This window comes from Cebidichthys violaceus, unplaced genomic scaffold, assembly GCF_023349555.1.
Source record: "Cebidichthys violaceus isolate CVI_PGR_0920_01 unplaced genomic scaffold, fCebVio1.0.p SCAF_8, whole genome shotgun sequence".
Lineage (NCBI taxonomy): Eukaryota > Metazoa > Chordata > Actinopteri > Perciformes > Stichaeidae > Cebidichthys > Cebidichthys violaceus.
This window is the reverse complement of record NW_027176964.1, coordinates 5,864,366-5,884,484: the sequence shown is the minus strand read 5'-3', so window position 1 is coordinate 5,884,484 and position 20,119 is coordinate 5,864,366. Positions and strand designations below refer to the sequence as shown.

Here is a 20,119-nt window from a genome sequence, read left to right as displayed (position 1 = left end):
ATTAATCAGAGACATTGAAGTAGCCTTTAGCTACGTTTATATGCCCTCAAACACACCTTTTAATCACAAAACAGCAAAGGTTAGACATTGTTTATGGTTATAGCTTCACAGTGAGTTTTGGTCGTGGAGCGGCATCTGCTTGTGCGGGGACGCATGGAGTAGCAAAATTGCTTCTTCCCATACAGTGGGTATGAAGGATATATATGCTGCTACATGTTTACTTGTCTGGTGTTCGTTGCGATGTGCAAAACTGCCCCAGATACAGGGTCTAGAGAGACGTAATCCTGTCCACTTTCTCACCTCTGTACACCGAGTCAGTTGCTGCTTGAAGAGGATGTCCTTGCCAGATTGTTTGTGTCTGAAAGAAAAAAAAGAAAAAAAAGAAAACCCATCTCAATTCCAATGTTAGAAAGGTGCAGGGGCTGTAGACTTTTTTTTTTACTTTGTGTTAAATATGGTTTGCATCTATAAACATCTCTGGACAGTTTGCAGTCATTTAAGTCATATACCAAATATATAGAAGTATACCAAAAATCCCATGTTACCTACCATGAAATCCATACCAAACACCTTTTCTCCGGTTAAGTCATTCCTCTGGTGCTACTACAAACCAAGCAAATGCCATTTCACCGTCAAAATATCACACACTGGTTGTTGCAACTTTCTCCACCTGGAAATAGTGGAACACTGAACACCCGCGGAGAACACACTCAGAGAAAGTTTTTGGTGCACAGCAGGGGCTTATCGATTCTGTCAGACGGCCGTTAAAAGCTCAATCTCATCTCCTTGCAGTCGCCGCCCGCTCGGATGGGAGATAAACATGAAAAAGATCCTTAAATGTAAATTGGAGAGAGAGAGAGACAGAGAGAGAGTCAGAGAGAGAGTCGAGCCGATTAAGGTGGAACATTGAGTGTCATTATTCACTCTCCCTCTTGGCCAATAGCCTTGGTGCTATCCTACAATGTGCCATATCTCCCTGGCAATTCATCACCCATTATCACCGCCAACCTTGGGTGTGTTGTGTTTATTCATCTCTGAAACGACCCTCTCTCACCTCTCCCGTGTCCTCTCCACCAGCCTCAGCGCCTCTCCCTTGAAAGGAACGCCCTTGAAAGGTAAACAGCAGAGTGTGTGTGTGTGTGTGTGTGTGTGTGTGTGTGCGTGTGTGTGTGTGTGGAGGGTGTCATTAAATCCAGGACAAAACATCTTCAAGTGCTATGCAATAAAGTTCCTCTCTCCTCAATAAAAGGACTAACTTTATTAACCTGATCTATGATTCTTTGCTTACACAGACGATAGGTGAGCGCACTCTGAGCTCGTGCCGAAAGGCTCCGTCGGTGGGTAATTTTCTTACAATCTGTCCCTGACAGCTTAAATGAAAAGTTCTGTCTTTTATCAGTCTTTCGCACACATCTGGATACACACTTTCATCCGTAGAATTCACACAAATGCACACACACACACAGAGCTTTGGGGAGACGAGTCCATCGGATATTCCCAAGGACTTTTGCGGAAATGTCAGCCAGTGTGTTGAAAGGATCAGATAGCTTTTTGATGTTGCAAGCGCGGTCAGGCAGAAGAAGAAGACAGGCAGGCTTGATTGGCATCAGGTGTAATTTTGGTGACTGCTTTGGCCGCTGGTGACTCACCATTCAGAAAAGGCAGACCGAGCAATGAGCCAACGTCTTCCTCAGTAGAAAGAACAGTGACTCGAACCAGACGAGCTGCCTCAGACATAAACCTCCCCTGACCTGTGTGCATGAAGATCATTGAAGCTGATCAGCGCAGCACATGGGGCCTAAAGGTGGAGAGAGGTAGTTGTAGTTCAGTAACACGATGATCATTTCTGGTGGCCGTGGGATGCAGTCAGAAGCGGGATCATCCACCATGAAAAGAACATTATCTTTTAATTATTTGAAATAGAGTTTACAATATTTCACCTCGGCACTGGTGTTCATAAGTCATAAAAATGACTACATTTGAGATTAAATCAACTTTACTGTTCTATGTAAAATGCTGTATCCGCAGCAGATATAATCACTTCTAAGTTAAAGTTACACATCTTTCTGTGAGGGACATCTGAAGCCAAGCATCTTATTACTTTCAATGTCATTTGAATTTAAGTTTTACAGTGTATGATGTTCATGGATCGTGTCCATTTGCCCTTTGATCAAGTCATTGTCCGTCACTTTCAAGATTATTTTTAACCAGTGCCAATAGGACGTTTCACAAACTATCTTTATCAGTGGAACTTGGCTTACCATTAGTGGCCGATGGCTCTGCAGCCTCCAGCAGTCACGCGGGGACGCACATCACTGTTTTTCGTGGAGGCTCCATATACGTAATGAGAGTCAGTTTTGCTGAAAATATCTTTAAACTAACTTTAAATTACATTTTAGCTATTTTTTATTAAGATCGATTTAGATTTTTTTGTGAGCTAAATCGTTGCGGTCCAGCAAGCTGACAAGTCGTATCCGACCCTTTTTGGGTGTATTTCCCTTCGGTGGCAAAAACAATCACTTTCAGTGGACGCGCATTTACGGTGTGCCATGAGCAATTACATTTCAGCCCGTTTAGCGCCTGCCGGCTACAGGGTTCTTTCTCAACACTGGACCAATTTCAAAAGACTTAGACTTAATAAAAGCATGGGGAAATAGGGTCCAGATTGAAGTTACAACTTTCATCCCTGTCTCCAAGAAATTACACTTATGCACAACTAATTTTAACCGCAAATACGTTCCGCATCATTGAACTTTGTTAGTGTTGTATTTAGGCACTCAAAGCATCAGTTTAAGAACGATTGTGGTCTTGGTTTAATGCAGAAAAAGTCTGTACTGCTGTCAAAACCTCAATATAGTGCTTCATTTGCTCAAAAAAAACCTCCCCCAAAAAACAACCAATAATATATGAAGGTAACTTCCAGGAGACAGGGTCGGGGAAAAATTGAGCTCTTGATATCGGATCCATCTTCAGATACCCAGAGTTGAGGTATCGGTATCAGGAGCCAAGATGTTAGATTGGTCCATTCCTTGGTGGATTATCAATAATTAAAACAACGTCCCATGTGAGAAAACGGCTAAGCAGTGCAGTGCTTTTATGAAGTTCACTACCCTCCTGCTCCACCTGCTCTCATCTCTCCATCCATCATCCACATTTAGCTTCTCTGCTCTTTTGGCTGAAATAGTTTTCTAGACTTCACGGGTTTCAGTAGACTTACGGTCTGTTCTCAGCTTCACTGTTGCCATGCTACAGCATTTAGAAAAGAGACAATTTAGACATACACCCCTGCTACTTATGCATGCTTTATAATTTAAAAAGGCGTGAACGACGGGCAGAATATCGCAGTAAATCAGAGGCGCTCAGTGGGTCAGCGCTGTCTCTCTTGGTACAGTCACACACTCTCAGCCAGCACTTTACCTCACACTGAGAACTACTTGAACCCTTGCCAAGGCAGTAAGATATGGGCAACAAATGTTGTCCCTGTCCTGACCTACTGGCACGTCTCCTAGCATTGTGATTCTCTGGACCGTCTCCTGTCGAGATTTATTTGATCTTTATGGCGCCTCTCACAGTTTATATACTGTAGCCCGAGACAAAACAGCAGCTAAGGAGCTTGCTTTTGTGGTACAGTGTAGAGCCGGAGCCAGTTGACCCAGCTCTTTGGAAGTCCGAAATGTTGTTACGATGACAAAACAGGCAGTACAATTTTGCTAAATGACCCAAATAACATCAGGCGGATAGCATAACTATATCCAGCAAAACTACTCAACTACTAAGACTTAAAGCAACAGTATGTAGCATTTAGGGGGATCCATTGGCAGAAATGGAATATTATATTAAGTATGTATTCTTTAGTGTATAATCACCTGACAATAAGAGTTGTAGTGTTTTCATTAGCTTAGAATAAGCTGTTTATATCTACATACTGAGTGGGTCTCATCACAGAGCCGGCCGCCGTTGTTTCTACAGTAACCCAGAAGGAACAAACCAAACACTGGCTCTAGATAGTGCCATTTGCTATTTCACGTTTTTGCGTCGGCCGCCGTATTTCTCCTAAACACACGGGAGAAGTTTCAGTTCGATGCAGTTTGCATCCTCACCACTAAAGGCCGCCAAACCCTACACACTGGCCCTTTAACTAGCTAACAAGTTTCAACGGTGCAACCAGCTTTGGTAAATCAATAGTTTCACGATTAGCATGAGCTTGAAAGGATTTACAAATAGCTGGGGCAGCCCAATCCCGCGTCTTATTGTAAAAATGATTTTTAACACGACTGAACCCTCTCGTGTTTGCAGTTTTCATTGCACACACTCTTGCCGGATGCTCGACAAGCCTCCGACTCCTGCCATTTAATGTAACCCCATTGATCTAGCTGAGAGCCAAGCAAATCCAAAGCCCCCCTGTCGCAGCTCTGTTACACTGAGTCTCTTTAGTCTTAATCTCACCAATAGGCAAACAGCCACCCATAAGCGGGCTGAATTTCACAGCTCTTACACCATGCAAAACTGTAAATTCATTCCACCGTTTGTCTTTTCTTTATTATTTTTAACTGTAAAGCCGGGGCTGTCACATTGTTTACCTGCCGTTGCTCCTCCACTCATCCTCCACGAACCTCCAGCCTCTGGAGAATTATCTTATGTCCATATATATGCCGGTGCTATGTACTCTCCTGTGGTAGGTTAGCATCTGCTGTCAGTATATCAGCGAGGCTGAGACAGAGACAAGGCCGGGGACAGAGGCGTGGATGGTACTCATACATTAGCAGACGAAAAGCCCCAGCTGCTTTTTTCACCTCCTCACACGCTGACAGGTCCGCTTTCATCTGCCAAGGTTCAAGGCGAGGACGGAGCTGCTTTATGGCGCTTTTGCACTTAAAACTAGCAGCTCCGTCTTCCAAGGAGGAACCACCGCCTGCAACCCCCCCCCCCCCCCCACACACACACACACACACACACACACACACACACAGCCATTCCCATGCTCTTTCTGGAGCTCACCTTTTTTTTCCACCATGCATAATTCTTTTGGGGTGGCTGCTTTTTCTCTTCCCCCTCCTGGTATGAGGGAGCTCTCGCTTTCTTCTCTTTGACTTCACTGCGTCCAGAGAGGCAATCCCCAGAGCTTTCCTTAGATATAAGGGGGTAGGATGAGGAGTTCTGTGTGTCCACAGTATTCAGGTGTTGTGTGTGTCTTCTCGCATGTGTCTTTGAAAAGGCTGGATGAGCGTGGCTTTGTCCAGGCATTTTTTTTTATGCTTGAATAAATGTTTTTTAGTTTTTTCTGGAGAGTGTTTTGTCAACAGTGCTTGAAGTCACACAGCGAGTGCTTGTTCATTGTTGTGGAGAGCGTGCAGCGTGGGTGGCTGCTGCCGTTTGCCTGTTCGACAGGGGTGACAGAGAGAAAAGCGAGATAGACAGACAGCAGAGGAGGTGAATCGTAATTAAAGTTTTCAGTCTCGTTAAGTTGGTGACAGCCCGCGATCGATGGCGAGGATCTGCCTCTAATACTAACGATTGAAAAGACCCAATTGAAGTTTATGGGGAATGGGACCAGTAAGGGGGAATTAATTAAGATATTTACGGCCCCAATTAATCAGGTCACTGAGAAACTTGCTGTAGGTGTACAGAACTTGCATAGGAATACAGTACAGCTGGTTTAGAACTCTTTGAGAACATCTGTGGCTATGCATTTCCTAAAAACTCTAATTAGGAAGGGAGAGCTCCCTGGAGCTAACAACTGTATCACCCTAGCATCTCTATTTACTCTACTAGAAACCGTGCTACCGTATGTAAAGGTTACAGGTGAAATCCCCATCCTTGCTGGTTCAACAAAGCATGAAAACAACACTTTTGCCGTATTACATTACATAAAACTCTAATGAGGAAATATGAGCTCCCCTGCGTCACAAACCAGAGCACCCAATTATCCTCGCTTACTGCTGTACAGGCCGATGCTCCCAAAGCAATGTCACGACAATAGTTCTCCCCGAAGGTGGCCATGGCACAATGTGAGAGGCTGTGACACGGATCAATATGCTACAGAAATGTCTTGATTCTGCTTGGATCGGAATTTCGGCTCGGGAAAATGGTGTAAAAGATAAAAGGGTTGAAGCATAAAAGCTTTTTTTTTAAATTATTATTTTTTTAATTCTTGATTCAACAGCGCTTCAAAGAAATCCTCGCATTGACAAATCGTTTTTTAAATTTGTGCTCAGCTGGTCGACAGTGGCATGTTGATATTCGGCCCCGCGTGTTGCCACCTGCCCCAGGCTTGTTAACAAGGTGCCCGTGGCAATGATTGCCTGGCCATCAAACTCTCAGCTGATAAGTTCCTCTGGGAGAGAGAGGAGCTCCGTGATTGAATTCACCCCGATCGCCTCCTCATGCTGTACATCCGAGATAACTCGCAGCAAAACCCGGCCTCACGTCCTCCACAACCGGCCTCCATGATGTTAATGCGTAACTTATCCTGTAAATCTCCACCCAGCATGTCGCCACTAGTCTTTTTGTAACTACCGGTACATCCTATTTGCCGCATTTTATGATTCGATGACTAAATGTATACGCACAATTACGGCGTTGTAGCTCGTCGTCAAAACTGTAGCCAGCAAGACACCTGTCACTTCCAACGTGCCAAGGCCGAGGAAGGAGATTGGCTGATTTATTGGAGACTCAGAGTGCACAGAGGGTGAGGGATGCAGTGACAGGCCTGTGATTGACACAGATGAGGGACAGAAAAAAGGAAAAAGAGGATAGGAGCGAGCGGTGGCTAGAGGACAGGATACTAAAACAATAGCCAGTTAAAGAGAGGAGATAGAGGGAGATTTAGGGAGATGGATGAGGCAGGTGGTGAGTGGGAGAGGTGGATCTTCTTTTTCTTTTTTTCCCCCGTTACTGTTCATCAAAAGGCTTTACTTAGCAAAAGAGAGACTGAAAGAGAGAGAGAGAGGGAAGAGAGGTGGCTGAGGACGTTGAGGAGAAGATGAGAGAGAGGAAAAGGGTGAAAAGTATTCCAGGAGGAACATCCCAACTCCAGTCATGCCCCAGTGAATGTGCTGACAGGGTCTGTCTGCGCCACAGCGGAGCAAGTGTCATACAGCAGCCACACCACGCTGCACAGGACAAGCTGAAACTGGAACTACTTAACCCAAAACACACAAGTTTCACCCGATATATGAACATTAAATACAGTTAGCTAGTTTTTGTTCACGGGAAAATGTGATTTTAAAAGGACACTCAACCGATTTATACACATTAAGGTCAGCTAACTAATTGTGAGGAATACTATTCAACATGTAAAACCAGTTGCATTATGTCCTCTGTTGCTTTAAACCGAGCTTTCTGAAGTGCAAGAAAATAACCTTGATGATGGCTTAAAGGAGCTGAATTTAACATTCTGAACAGTAATACAGCAGCAAACAACTATTTTCTATGTTAAAGATATAGTTGAGTAATGTCTATCTGAGCAGAGAATGAAGTGTGTGAGCTCTATAGCTTTTTTGACATAGCCGGGGCCGCCCGCATGTGCTTTTAGCGCATGTGAGCGTGCTCCGCTGGTTAGCTCACGGCCGCCGCTCTGCACTGCTGTCATGCAACGGTTACAGCAAATAACGGCGCCCAGAACGACAGCGTCGTCAAGGAAGCGTAGCACTCGACCTCCGGTTACCCATCAGGTAAACGCCGTTAGCTCTGTTAGCATCGTTATGGGCCGCCGACTCGCCGTCAACATGTTGACAGGCAGTCAAAATGCTCCCAATCTCATATCTTGCACCTTTAAGGCTCCACATTTCTAACAGAAAGCCCGTGTTACACACTTGGGACATGGAGTTTGAAAGATGTGGGCATTTACCAGGTGGGGGAAATGCTATTGAGTTGCATTATGGGAAATGGATCCAGTAATTTTGGAACTTGACCCATGCGAGGGACTGAAAATAATATATAAAAGTCGATGGAAGTGCAACGCCAAAGAGCTGGAGTTTAAAAAAATAAATAAAAAATGATGTCAATGATGTGCAATCCTGCTCATGGTAATAATACACAAATTGCATATCTGGCAAATAGCCACATTATTGACTTGTCAGACGCGTAGGCTGATGTTACTGAAATACTACGCTCTTACCCGAAAACAAAATGATTGATATCTGACATTTTGATATGGCATAGGATTTCCAGTTGAGGCTCGAGTGCATGAGAGACACGCGAGACATGAGAGCGTGAGTCAGACGCGTGAGAAACAAGGAACCTTTTACATCACTCAAGGCGCCGACTACAGCAAAGTGCGTCTGCAAGCTTGCACGCTTGTGTTGGGATTGTGACTGATCAAAGCACAATATTAATCCAGCTAATTAATCACTCATCAAAGTGATATGAAGCAAGCTGGTCCCTTTTTGCACTGCACTCCAAAAAATAAATCCTTGACAGTTGTTCCCATTAATAGCCGCTCAGAGCGTTTTCTCAGTGTTACCCTATCTTTTTCCATGTAAGATGATAACTTTGTCGCCGTCTATCTAATAGATATGAGAAAAAACACTTGGGTCATTATGGAGGTATAAATGGATGTGTGTTCTGGGCCCCCAAAAAGCCCTCTGTGCTTGTGAAAATTGTGATTGCTGCTCTGCTCAAAGCGCTGTCCTGCCCGCTCGTCTGCGGGTTCTCCTACCTGCCGCTCCACTTTTAATTAACGCAGTGCAATGATTACAGTTTTAACTTAATTATCTTTATCTTTATTCTCAGGGTGTCCAACTCTCTGTGGGAAACTGAATGAGACGCCACGCAAGAGGAGTGCGAAACAAACCAGCAGAGGGAGAGGCTTGTTGAGATAGAGGAAGATATTACGCAGCGTGAAGGGGGAAAAAAAGAAAAAAGAAAAGGAAGAAAGAGTGACTGACACCTGCCCTCCAGCTCAGTGTGAAGGGCACGGAATGAGAGAGTGAGAGGCGGGGTATGAAAAGAGGCAAGACAGGGGAGAGAATGAAGACAACCGGAAAACAAGGCCTGCCTCACAGCAAACCTCGCTCAAATTAGGACATCTCCCCCCAAGACAAGATGATTACAAGAAATCTGCTCCTGTTGGTTTCCCTGTGTCTGTGGGAAGGGCTCGCGGGAGTTGCCTCGGCCAGTAAGATCGTACGGAGGAGAGGAGTGGGCGGATCGCACATGCTGAAGCTAGGGGAGAGCAGAGCTGCGGACCAATGGGACGCAAGCGTGGACGCTAACGCAATGCCCGTGGTGACTCTTAGGAACCTGATTAGTCACGAGCAGGCGGGTGACCCCGGCTCTTTTACTCATTCCAAAATATTGAGTCATGCTGCTCCATCGGTGGCTAACAAGGAGAGGCGAGCTTTCAAGCCCAAGCGTGAGGTCGACTCTGTCAATAAAAAAGAAGTGACTTTACACATTTTAGCCAGTAACAAGGAGCTAAACCAGGATGTGAAAAAAGTCAAGAACAACACCAAGTACGCTGACACTTCCGCCAGAACAGGAAGGCCAGAGAAGACGTTCACAATCCACCATAAACCAGATCTACACACCAATAAAACCAGGTTCAAATCAGGCTCGAGATCCAGGACCAGAGCTGATTTGAGTGTCCATACCACTGGCGTGCCGGGGAAAGGATTCAGCATAGACTCTAACCGAAAGCTGAACCTCACCGGCAGCTACGGGGTCCTGAAGCTGCTGTCGAAAGAGAACCTAGTTAGGATCGTCAATTCCCAAATGCAGAGCGCTCCCAGCCTGAGCTTTCCGAGCAAGGGCAGCCGGAGCAGGAAGAGAGATTTGATTGACGTTAATCACGGACAGTTAGAGGCTCAGAGAGTGTCGAGACAAGATATGGCTGTCACTCAGCCTCACGCCGGATTTGATAATCAGACTGCATTTCCTTATTTAAGCCCAGTCACCACCCCAGATCTTTATCGAGACCAGGGAGCCGACAATCGTATTAATCCACTAAGTGAAGTGGACCCAGCTTTAAATAAAGGGCAGGGCAACTTGGGGAAGCCGGGATCAGATGGTGGCGACAGCAAGAGCAAACACCTCGTCCGCTTACTGTCAACACCTCGCAGCGAGGTCAGTCTCAGCCCCGAGAAAGAAGTGATAATAACCCAAACAGAACCACCATTTCCATCGACGAAACATCTCCCGCCGCATGTTCCTTCTGAAACAAATGATTCTCCGCCGCTGACAGCGCAACCCCTGGGAGTGCGACCGGGGAGCAGAGCTGCAGATCCCCATAGAGACCCATTAACGGAGTCAGTTCACTCTGCTCAAACAGAACTCAGCACAGCTCAGTACCCTGCAGATGAAGACATCCAACCTGTCAACAGCAGTCATGTCCTGAGGCTCCACCCTGCTCCCGAGTGGAGCCGTGACGGCAAAGACGCCGGGATGCAAGTTTCTGCCGATCCGGAAAACGGGAAGGGCCTCGTGTTTGAGGAGGCCGACTCAGAGGAAGAGGAGGAAAAGGAGGAGGAGGAGGAGGTGAAAGAGGTGGAAGTGCGCGACCGCACCGAAGTGACGGGGCCACGCTCTCGCAGCAGGAGGAGCTGGATCTGGAACCAGTTCTTTGTGATTGAAGAATACGCCGGGCCTGAACCTGTGCTCATCGGACGGGTAAGGAAAAAGAACAACTTCATTCATCATTCACAAGGGTTGTGAACTATTCTATGAATATTTAACACACTCTTACAAGTCTCCTACATGGCTTATTTAACCTCAGGTCTCTTTCTCAGGTACACATCTCATACAAGAGGTGTTTAGCATAATTCAACCCTGCAGGTTTTTTTTTTGTGTGTGCGCATTGTTATAAACCTGCAATTGGAATTGATTTACATTGCTCCAGCGCGATGCGGTGACTTCCAGGTAGTGGTTAAAACTTCAATGAATCAATGAGTCACTGAGGTAAAACAAAAGCCCCAGATCCCATCTGCCCAAGGGGCTGGTCATGATCGCGACCAATCTGCACCCACCGATGGAAATTGACATATCCAGGAGAATTAATGGCTCTACTTTTTCCCTCCACCATTGATCCTCACCCCAAGGCAGAAAGCAAGAGTCGTCCGAGCGTTCCTTCATTTCCCTGTAGGTCAGAGCTGTCAGCTCTCCTCGCTCACGGTCAGAGGTCTGCAAGGTCCCGCTAATGCTATTCCATTCAGACTGATTTACACTTGCTTTGACAGGATTTATCATCGCGTTCTCCCCCGGCACAACACACACCGGGCTGTAGTCCTATTGCTCCGCTTCGTAATTTATTAGAATCATTGACCGGGGCCTGTCTCGCCCCCGGCGCCCGACGCCACACTCCCTCCTCCTTTGAACGAGCGAGCAACGAGCTCGGAGGGGGTCACGTGGACCGGACAGAAGGCTGTCTCGAAGCCCTTGCTCTGTAATGGCCGCCCTCTCGGTCCTCAGCATGCGCCAACTGTCTCAGTACCCAGCTGTGGTGGGTGAGCTAATTTATAAGCCTGTGTGGCCAGTTTGTTGAGCAAATGAATAGTAATGATCCCCGTGTGGCTGCTGCAGCCTGCTAGAGGCCACAGCGTTAGAAGTTGGCGCGTGCGTGTGTGTGTGTGTGTGTGTGTGTGAGTGTGTGTGTGTGTGTGTATGCGCGCATGCTTGAAGTTGCGCCGGTGGTTAGGAGCTTTTGGCTCAGTGGGGGGTGTCTCGCGCTTGATAACACAAAAATGGCCCAAATTGCTTTGTGTTTTTAGGTTTTAATATGCAGGTGCACACAGGTGGACAGCAGCCTGCAGCTCTCACACACAGTCTCTATGAGTGCGCCAATGATTAGCCGACATTTAATTTGGCTATTTTTGCCTCCGCACTATGACTGATGACGGTCTGAGCTGAACACTATGAAGCGCCGTTAGTGGCCGCGAAGAGGAAGCAATAGCCGATGGTCCAGGTTACAGATGGCACTGCGTGTAAAGCCATTAGTGCCAATCTGCTGTGTCAAGCAGGTATTTATGCCAGCACATTGTATGGCACTCAAGGAGGGAACACCGCCAGGCCACACACATGCCCATATGATAGTGCTGACACTTGGAGTACACCCAGAACGCTATTGTGACTGTGTGTGTGTGTGTGTGTGTGTGTGTGTGTGTGTTTGTGTGCGCCCGCTCGCTGGTGCCAGAGATGCCCATGATTAGTACCCTACTGTATCAGACATTGACGGCACACATGCATAATGCTCTTATAGATCTTAATACGCTTATGAATTTTTAATCTCCCTGCTCGGCCCCGGCGCAGCAGTGCTATAGGTAGAGAGATCAATGCGGACACGCTGCCTTGTTTTGTTTTTTTCATTATCAGGGACCGTATTCAACGGAGAGAGAGCTGCGACAGAGAGCGTGAAGAAATCGACTGTACTGGCCAGAGCGGCTCCACCTGCCAGATCCAACACGGTCCAAATTCCAGCCCAATCAGCTGCAAACGCTCTCTCCTGTGACTCACAACACGTGTCTCGGCCTCGGTCGGCTGTACCGCGTCCCGCGCACACACTCAAGACACATAAAGCATGTACCTCTGAAGGTGTGATTGCATATTTAATTGTGGCTTCTATTTAAAAACCGCCCCCTTAACACTGATTCATGCTCCTTTTTTTTTTTTTCTCTGATCTCGGGGCAGTTCAGTCTGGATCAATCTCTACCAAAGCTGGAAACAAGAGCCAAGGCTCTAATCTGTGATGTCAATGGGAGACAAAGGCGCTGCTGCTAAACTGACATGGGCCAACTTAGTGGACACAGTGACACCACCCAGTATAATGTTTGCATGGATATTTATAAGCACTTTTGTTGGAAGTGCTTTAAAAAAAATAAACAGCTGGTATTAAATCTAAAAGAGGCAGCCAATGAGTCGCCAGCTGTCCATTCGTGGTTGTCGGAGTGACCTTTGAAATCTCTTAATACCATCAAACATCTAAGTTTTTGTGTACTGAAGAGTCTTGTTTTTTGGGAGTTGTTTAGGTTCACAAGAGATGCCAAAGAAGGGCATGAAAATCTCTCTCTCTCTTTCTCTCTCTCTCTCTCTCTCTCTCTCTCTCTCTCTCTCTCTCTCTCTCTCTCTCTCTCTCTCTCTCTCTCTCTTCACACATACATGCACATTTTTGCTCACAGACTCCCTGACGATGCCATGTTACTATATTTTCTCACGCTGAAGTGTCTCTGCTCCGTGATAATTGTGAATTTAATTGATGCTGTCACATGGTCTGTAATGGGGTTTCAAGTGATTGCAGAGGCAATGTGAAAGAAACACAGATTTTTTTCTCGAGGAGAAAAGGCGCCTCAGCAGAGCTGGGATTAAGAAGAAAAAAAAAGAAAGAAAGAAACCCCCACCACTTTCTGATTAGCTTTTCTTCCTCTCTTCCTCTCCTCTTGAAATGCAAACTCCCTAACACCTCGCGTGGGGAGGCAACGTGACATATACAGTAGTCTCTGCCTCTCTGGGAGGAACATCTCCATCTTGCCCCTGTTTCACCTCTTATAACAAGTGTGAGCGCTACCTGGCAAGTGTAGGAACAAGCATAATGTAAATTCACCGGTGCAACAGGAAACGGACCGGGGCTATCATCATCATTAGCATATCATTAACATCAGCATAAACATACATAATTCATACATAGTGAAATACGTCTGTATTACACAATTAACATTGTCACGCTCACACCGCGGCGCGCTATAGGCATTAAACATGCAGACATCGCTGTGAATTGGTAATTAAAACACGCTCGCATTTTGACACTCCAAACAATGCCGACCCGTTTCCCGAGGTACGGTGATACTTAGCTCTCTTATTACGTTGAATCATTCATTCACAGTCGCTGTCGAAAATTGCTCTGCAAAAATGCAGTCAAAAGATTGCTCCAGCCCGGAGGCATTTAAGAGCGAATGACATAGTTATTGACCGCTCTCCCGCGCCTTTGTGCGGCGCCTCCGGGCCGGGCCGCAACGTGCGCACACGTGATATTGCGAAAGCGCTGGCAGGAAGTCGGCGGTGTGATGAAAAGCAGGTGAGGAAGTGAAGTGCTGGTGTTTGAGACTGTGTACACGCGCATGCACGTCAGGTTTTTCTTTGATGCTCACTCCAGCAAAGCCCCTTTTAGTCATTAGTGGGAAATAACTAAGTACGTTCATTCACGTGCAATGTTGAGGTTAAGTGCTTTTACACAATGATTTATATTTCATGTTACATTTCAAAGGGGAATATATGACCTGTTATTTCACATTTATTTCTCAGCTATAGTGAGTTTTGCAGATTTGTATATCAACACAAAGAAGCTTCCACACTATACAAAGTGGTTGAAGTAGCTCAAATTGCCCTTTGAAATGCTGCTAACTTGTGGATGGATCTGTAATACTAATCCAATATCTATGATATAGTACTCTGAAAGGGCTCCTTCTGCATATACTACTCACACATGATTATTAACCTGTGATAAAGTGGTATCATTTCTTCTGTGGCTCCGAAGGCGATCCCTGAAGTTTGAGAAAACAATCCTGATGTCATCAGGGTCAAATTTTATTAAAAAGTCTGCGTTACAAAGTGTAGTTTGTGACTGTTTACCAGCACTGAATGTGCTATTGAGTTGCAGTATGAAAAGTGTTATTGGAGCTTGGTTCATTCTAAAAGGCAAGATATCTGGACCACTCTCTTATTATGTCTGTCTGTTGCAACTCAACAACTGTCCCCAACTTTATGAAAGAAAAACAACGTTTCTGGAGAACCCCTTTTGTAGTCCTCTGTGGTATTTCTGACAGAGTAGCTGCTCAAAGAGCATTTTCTTGGGGCTTTTAAGACTTTAACACCAGTAACCATAGGTTTAGCCAAATCAACCAGAACTCAAATCTTTAAGGGTTACTCTGATCAGACTTTTTGAGGCCGATCACTGGGTCTATCTGAAGCCTTCTACTGATTGTAGCAGTATGTATTTGTTCCACTCTTTCAAACAACATTGTATATCAAGTATTATAATTAAGAGATGGGAAGGTATCAATTGACAACTGTTTAATTATTGGCAGGCAACATGTGCAATCGGTGGCCAACCTTGTACCTTTAAGTACATGTTGCAGACAATACTTTTTGTACTCTCACCTGACAAACTCTGAATGCAGAACCTTCACTGACTATGTTCCCCCTGTGGTGTTGCTACTTTTACTTCCTACCTCCCCTGAGCCGATTAGAGGCTGACATGCAACACTCAACTTCTTGTAAACTCTAAAATCATAATTGTGACACAAACACATCCCGAAAGACAGAAAGCTTGTAAGTCCTGCTTCAAAGCCATAAATAACACTTGTCAGATAAAAGGGTCCTTTATGAAATTGGAGGAGATAGGAGAGAGGCTTGGAGTCATGCAGACAAGAAATACAAAAATAAGAAGAGTGTGTGATGGTGCCAATAGGAGGGCCAGCAACCGTAAACACACACCTCCTGAGAAGGAACTCATCAATAATGATAAAAAAAAAAAAAATCTCCTTGCGAGCAGCTCTGTGTTGTCGCGTGCTTCCATTCTTACACTCCCTGTAGACATAATTTAGCCTCCGGGTTCGTGCACAGCAGGGGTGAGGCAGCAATTAGAGAGTGACTACAGTGTCGGAGGGAGGGAAGAGAGGGGGAGATAACAAGACAGAAGAGCAGCGAGATTACCGTCCAGGACGAAGAAGGGATGACGCGGAACAGAAAAGGGGGTAAAACCAGAGAGAGTGCAGCGAGAGGTTAAGAAAGAAAGGGGATGCACGACATTTTAAGGGCAGCGTTAATGGCATGTGGATACACAGAGCGGATGGGTAGGGGGGGAAAAAAGTGAGAGTGGTGGGAAGTGAGGAAAGGTTAATAGCTTACAACTGGCAGAGGGGAGGAACGTGCGACTCAGTTTAAGAAAAAAAGTAGGAGCTGGAGATCACACACGTTTCTGAAGCTGACCTCTCAGCCCGACGAGGCCCGAAACACAGACAGGAGAGAGAAAGAGAGGGTTATGAAAAGAGGCAGCAGAGGGAAATACAAGGGAGCAGGGGAGCGAGAGAGAGTGACAGAATGGAGAAAGCAGTTAAATACCATTTCCTTGCGAACCCCCGTGGAGGCCCCATTCAAATCGGTGTCTCTGTGCTGAGTGGGTGCAGGATCACATGGAGAAAATAATAGATGGGATGACTGAGGGAATAAGGCTACGAGGCGAGAAAGGAAGAGGGAGCAAAGAGGAGAAACTGTGGAGTCTATTAAAGATGGAATTCAAAGGAAACACAGCCTGCCTTTCTCTTCTTTACTTTCAATCTCCCCTCTCTCTTTACAGCCCGTGTTTCATCTCTGGATAATGTCGAACAAATCAGCAAAGCGAGCGTCTGAATTTAAAGCATCGTTCTCTCCGGATTTGAGAATAATATTTTATCTCTGACAGTATATGAACTGCTTAGAAAACATATACACCATTTTCAACTTTATATAGAAATGTATTTGTCGACAACCCTGAAACATTTGGGTTAGTATGTGTGTGACTTTAAGTTACAGTTTACCCCCAAATTTAAAATACATAGTTTACCTGTAGTGCCATTTATAAATCTAGATGGTTTTGGTTTGAGTTGCCTAGTTTTGGCGATTTTGGTCTGTTATCGCTGATAGTAATGCCACGCTTTCTGATGCACCTTAATGCACCTCGACTCCAAACACACAGCTCTATAAACAGGGAACCAAAGCAAAACTTTACATTTTATCGTCGCAATAACATAACATTTTACCAAGGCTTGTTTTATTTTCACCCAATTTTCCAGATTTTAGTTACAATTGGTACTAGAGTAAAGTCAGGGCTGCTGGGAAGTCCCAGTGAGCTCTAGGGAGGAGACAACAGCCATCTCACTTATGAATATGAACAGTATCCAATGTATTTATTACTATTTCAGTGTTTTTGAGGAGATTTATGTTATTTCTAACATGGCTATATGGAATGTTGAGTGTATTTCCATCACATTTACAGTCCCAGTTGTAGTAAAGAGTAGTGGAAGATATTTAGTTGCATCATTATCCATGAGATCTTGGTGATAATGGTGATATTGCTTTTGAAATTTAACCAGGATAACAATCTTTATCTTTAATCTTTGCATCTTCATTTGCATCTCCATTTACTCTGGAATGGTAATATGAATAGGTTTGCTTACAGTGGATTCTTCTTGCTCAGCTTTTTACCTTTCAAAGGAGACCAGAAATATGCATATATCCCTTATGGTTGATTCATAATGGGTGTGTTATTTGAGGTGTTTATTTCTAGGGCTTTAACCCTTCAAGGTTAGCCATGTCAACGGTGAGACAGTAGTGTTCAGCAAGTGTGCAGCAACATAGGGAACATGTGAAGTAAAGAGGTCGTGCAGAAGTCAGAATTCATGATTATGCATATAGCCCGGTGTGAGTTCCGTGACCTTGTGCTAATATTTATGTGTTGGCTCGGCCCAGACCGTGCACTCCACTTCTTCCCGCGGCCCTGCAGGTGGCCGTGAGTCAGGGAGCGAAGGGCACGCCGAGAGAGGAGACAGAGGAGGAGGAAAAGTCACATGACAGAAGGAGAGAGAAGAAGGAGGTGTAAGGTGACACAACTCACCCTCAGGCAGCCCGAAGTGGAACACACTCGGGCTGCTAATCATCACCTCTGATCAGTTAAGCTTCACTGTCGCTAAACAACGTCTGACTTGAACGTCTGACTTGTAAATACTTCCCAGTTACCGGTGGATGAACTTTGTGGAATGTTAGTTGTTTTTTTTAAACAAATCTCTAGCTTGACATTATCAAAGTCTTAAATGAAAATATGAATATTTGCTTTAATTAGTGTGGAGTGCTCCAATGTTACTTAACATTCGTGCGGGGGGGGAATTAGGTTGTTGGGTAAGCTTCTGAGCTGTAGTTTTCTTGGACTGGATTCCAGCACTAAAGGAAGCAAGGTTGGAAATCTAAATATGGCAACAAAGCAACAGGATTTCGATGATGAGGCATTATGTTTTCGGGTTGTCTCCATCCATCCGTCCGTCGTTTACACCATTTTCATGATATCTCAGAAATCATCGGTCACAAACACCCTGAACTGATTAGAATTTAGTGATAACACGTTTTTGGCCATAACTTGAAGAATTGATTTGCCAATTATGAATTACCACATTCACAGGATGATACAGACACAGACATACTATACAGCGCAACAAAAAGTAAACAAGCTATTAATTTCAGCTGTGGTTGAATTCATTTGAACCTGCTTGTGTCTACAGCAATGCAGTGGTGTTATGCCGCGATGCTCGTTGCAAAGAAAACCAGTCGTGAGTCTGGTGTCAGTCACTAAATGAGAAAAACTTATTTTGAATGCCATGTTTTTTTTTTTTAAAGCTGAATTACTCAAATCATGTTTGTTATGGTGAATATGTGGATAATTTACCTATTTACACATCCGACAGACATGGAGCAAACATTATCATTCATTTGAAGTTGTGTTTCTGGTCACCTGGAAAATGTAAATCTACGATTCACTCTCTTTTAGTTCTGTTTTTGGTCGCCGCTCCTGAGCAAATATCTGGCTCTTTGACTGCTAAATGCTCTCCTCTGTTCTCCAGTCTGTCTTTCTGCTGTTTGGTGCTGGGCCGGCAGCATTCAGTGGGTTTATGAGAGCTTTCTTGTTGAAAACAGCTGCTTGCTGTGAGGCTGGAAACAATGATAAAAGCTGTGAGAGTGAACCAAACAGTAACACTGTGAAACCAAAATAATGAGCGGGAAGACACTGGAATACTCCATAAAACTGAGTTATTTCATTCGTTGTAAACATAAAATATTAGAGCAGCATTAAGCTTTTCTATAGCATTCTTATAAAAACATCAATTAGTTTATGTCCTTGAACACTTTTCAGTGTGGAAACTGTTAGTTTTTGGCCAACAGCTGGCGTGGGTGGCGGATGCCACAGAGAGAGGGACGAGGCTCGGCCACAGAGCGGAGGAGGAGGTGCACGGCAAGGGCAGGTCAGGAGAAGCGAGCAGGGGTCAGGGGTGAATAGGTGGTAGGTGGCTCCTGATGGGAGAAGGGGGGGGGGGGGGGGGGGGGGGACACACACACACACACACAACAACGACAGGGGACAGAGGTGAGGAAGTAGGAGGAGGAAGATGGGAGCGGGGAGGAGGGAATCTCCTCTTCAGCGTGCTGACAGATGCAGCCACACAGGTTAATATTTAAATGCATCCTGTGAGGCAAGCACACACAGGCTGAGATAATTAAACGATAGTGACACACAGTATTAATAAAGCATAAAGTGTATACTGTCCAAGGACTCCACAGACATTTTGCAGCAGTACAACATCGTTTGTTCCATATTTTTTTCAAATAATACATTACAAAATATAATATTGGTAGATTGCCTATTTTAACCTGTACATTTTTTGCAAAAAAGCCAAAACAATCATACCTCTGTTTCAGAACAACTCCATACCAATCGCAAAATAATAAAAAAAAGATAAACAGTGCTTGAAACTCCCTTTCATGATCGCACATGCTCTTTGTCCTTTGCACGTGCATGCACACACACACACACACACACACACACACAGACTTTTGGCTCCCGATGGTAAAAGCCATTCCTCTTGGCAGTGGCACGCGGTGGCATATATGTGGGCGATTTGCCCTTTAAATGTACAGCAGTGAGTTAAGCCTCCAGTGGCCTTTTCCGAGCTCGTCTCCTTCGGCTAAAAATATGATGTGAAGTATACACCACCAGAGTGGAGCACTGAAGCAATAAAACACAAACAATCGCCCGGACGAGTCGCCACATACACGGGCACAGACACACACACACAAACACACACTGCCTCTAATACATCAGCTGATTATGATAATCAAAAGCTGGATTTGCATACTCTGAGGCTAAAAGCACAGTTTTGCCCTGAATAATGTATTGCGGAGGAAGGGAACAGTGGCGAGATGCATTGAACAGCTCATGGTGCAAAAGGAAAAGTCTAATAATGATGAATAATGAATGTTCTATTAGGAAGTGTGTGTGACAGAGAGGGACTTTGCAGTCTGTGTGTGGGGTGTGTGTTGAAGTGAAGGCCACACACTGCGCCCTCCAGAGACAGACTGAATTAGATCAAACGGGGGAACAGGGCAACAT

The 20,119-nt window shown here is 45.1% G+C and overlaps 1 protein-coding gene across 2 annotated transcripts in view; it reads left to right on the top strand.

The window, feature by feature from the left end:
• Positions 1 to 20,119, top strand: part of LOC137866253 (uncharacterized) — a 138,156-nt gene that overhangs the window by 41,051 nt on the left and 76,986 nt on the right. For both annotated transcript variants that reach the window (XM_068702038.1, XM_068702037.1), the window contains exon 2: positions 8,734 to 10,608. In XM_068702038.1, the coding sequence (XP_068558139.1) occupies positions 9,046 to 10,608 (1,563 nt within the window). In that variant the 5' untranslated portion in view covers positions 8,734 to 9,045. The remainder of the gene's footprint in view (positions 1 to 8,733; positions 10,609 to 20,119) is intronic.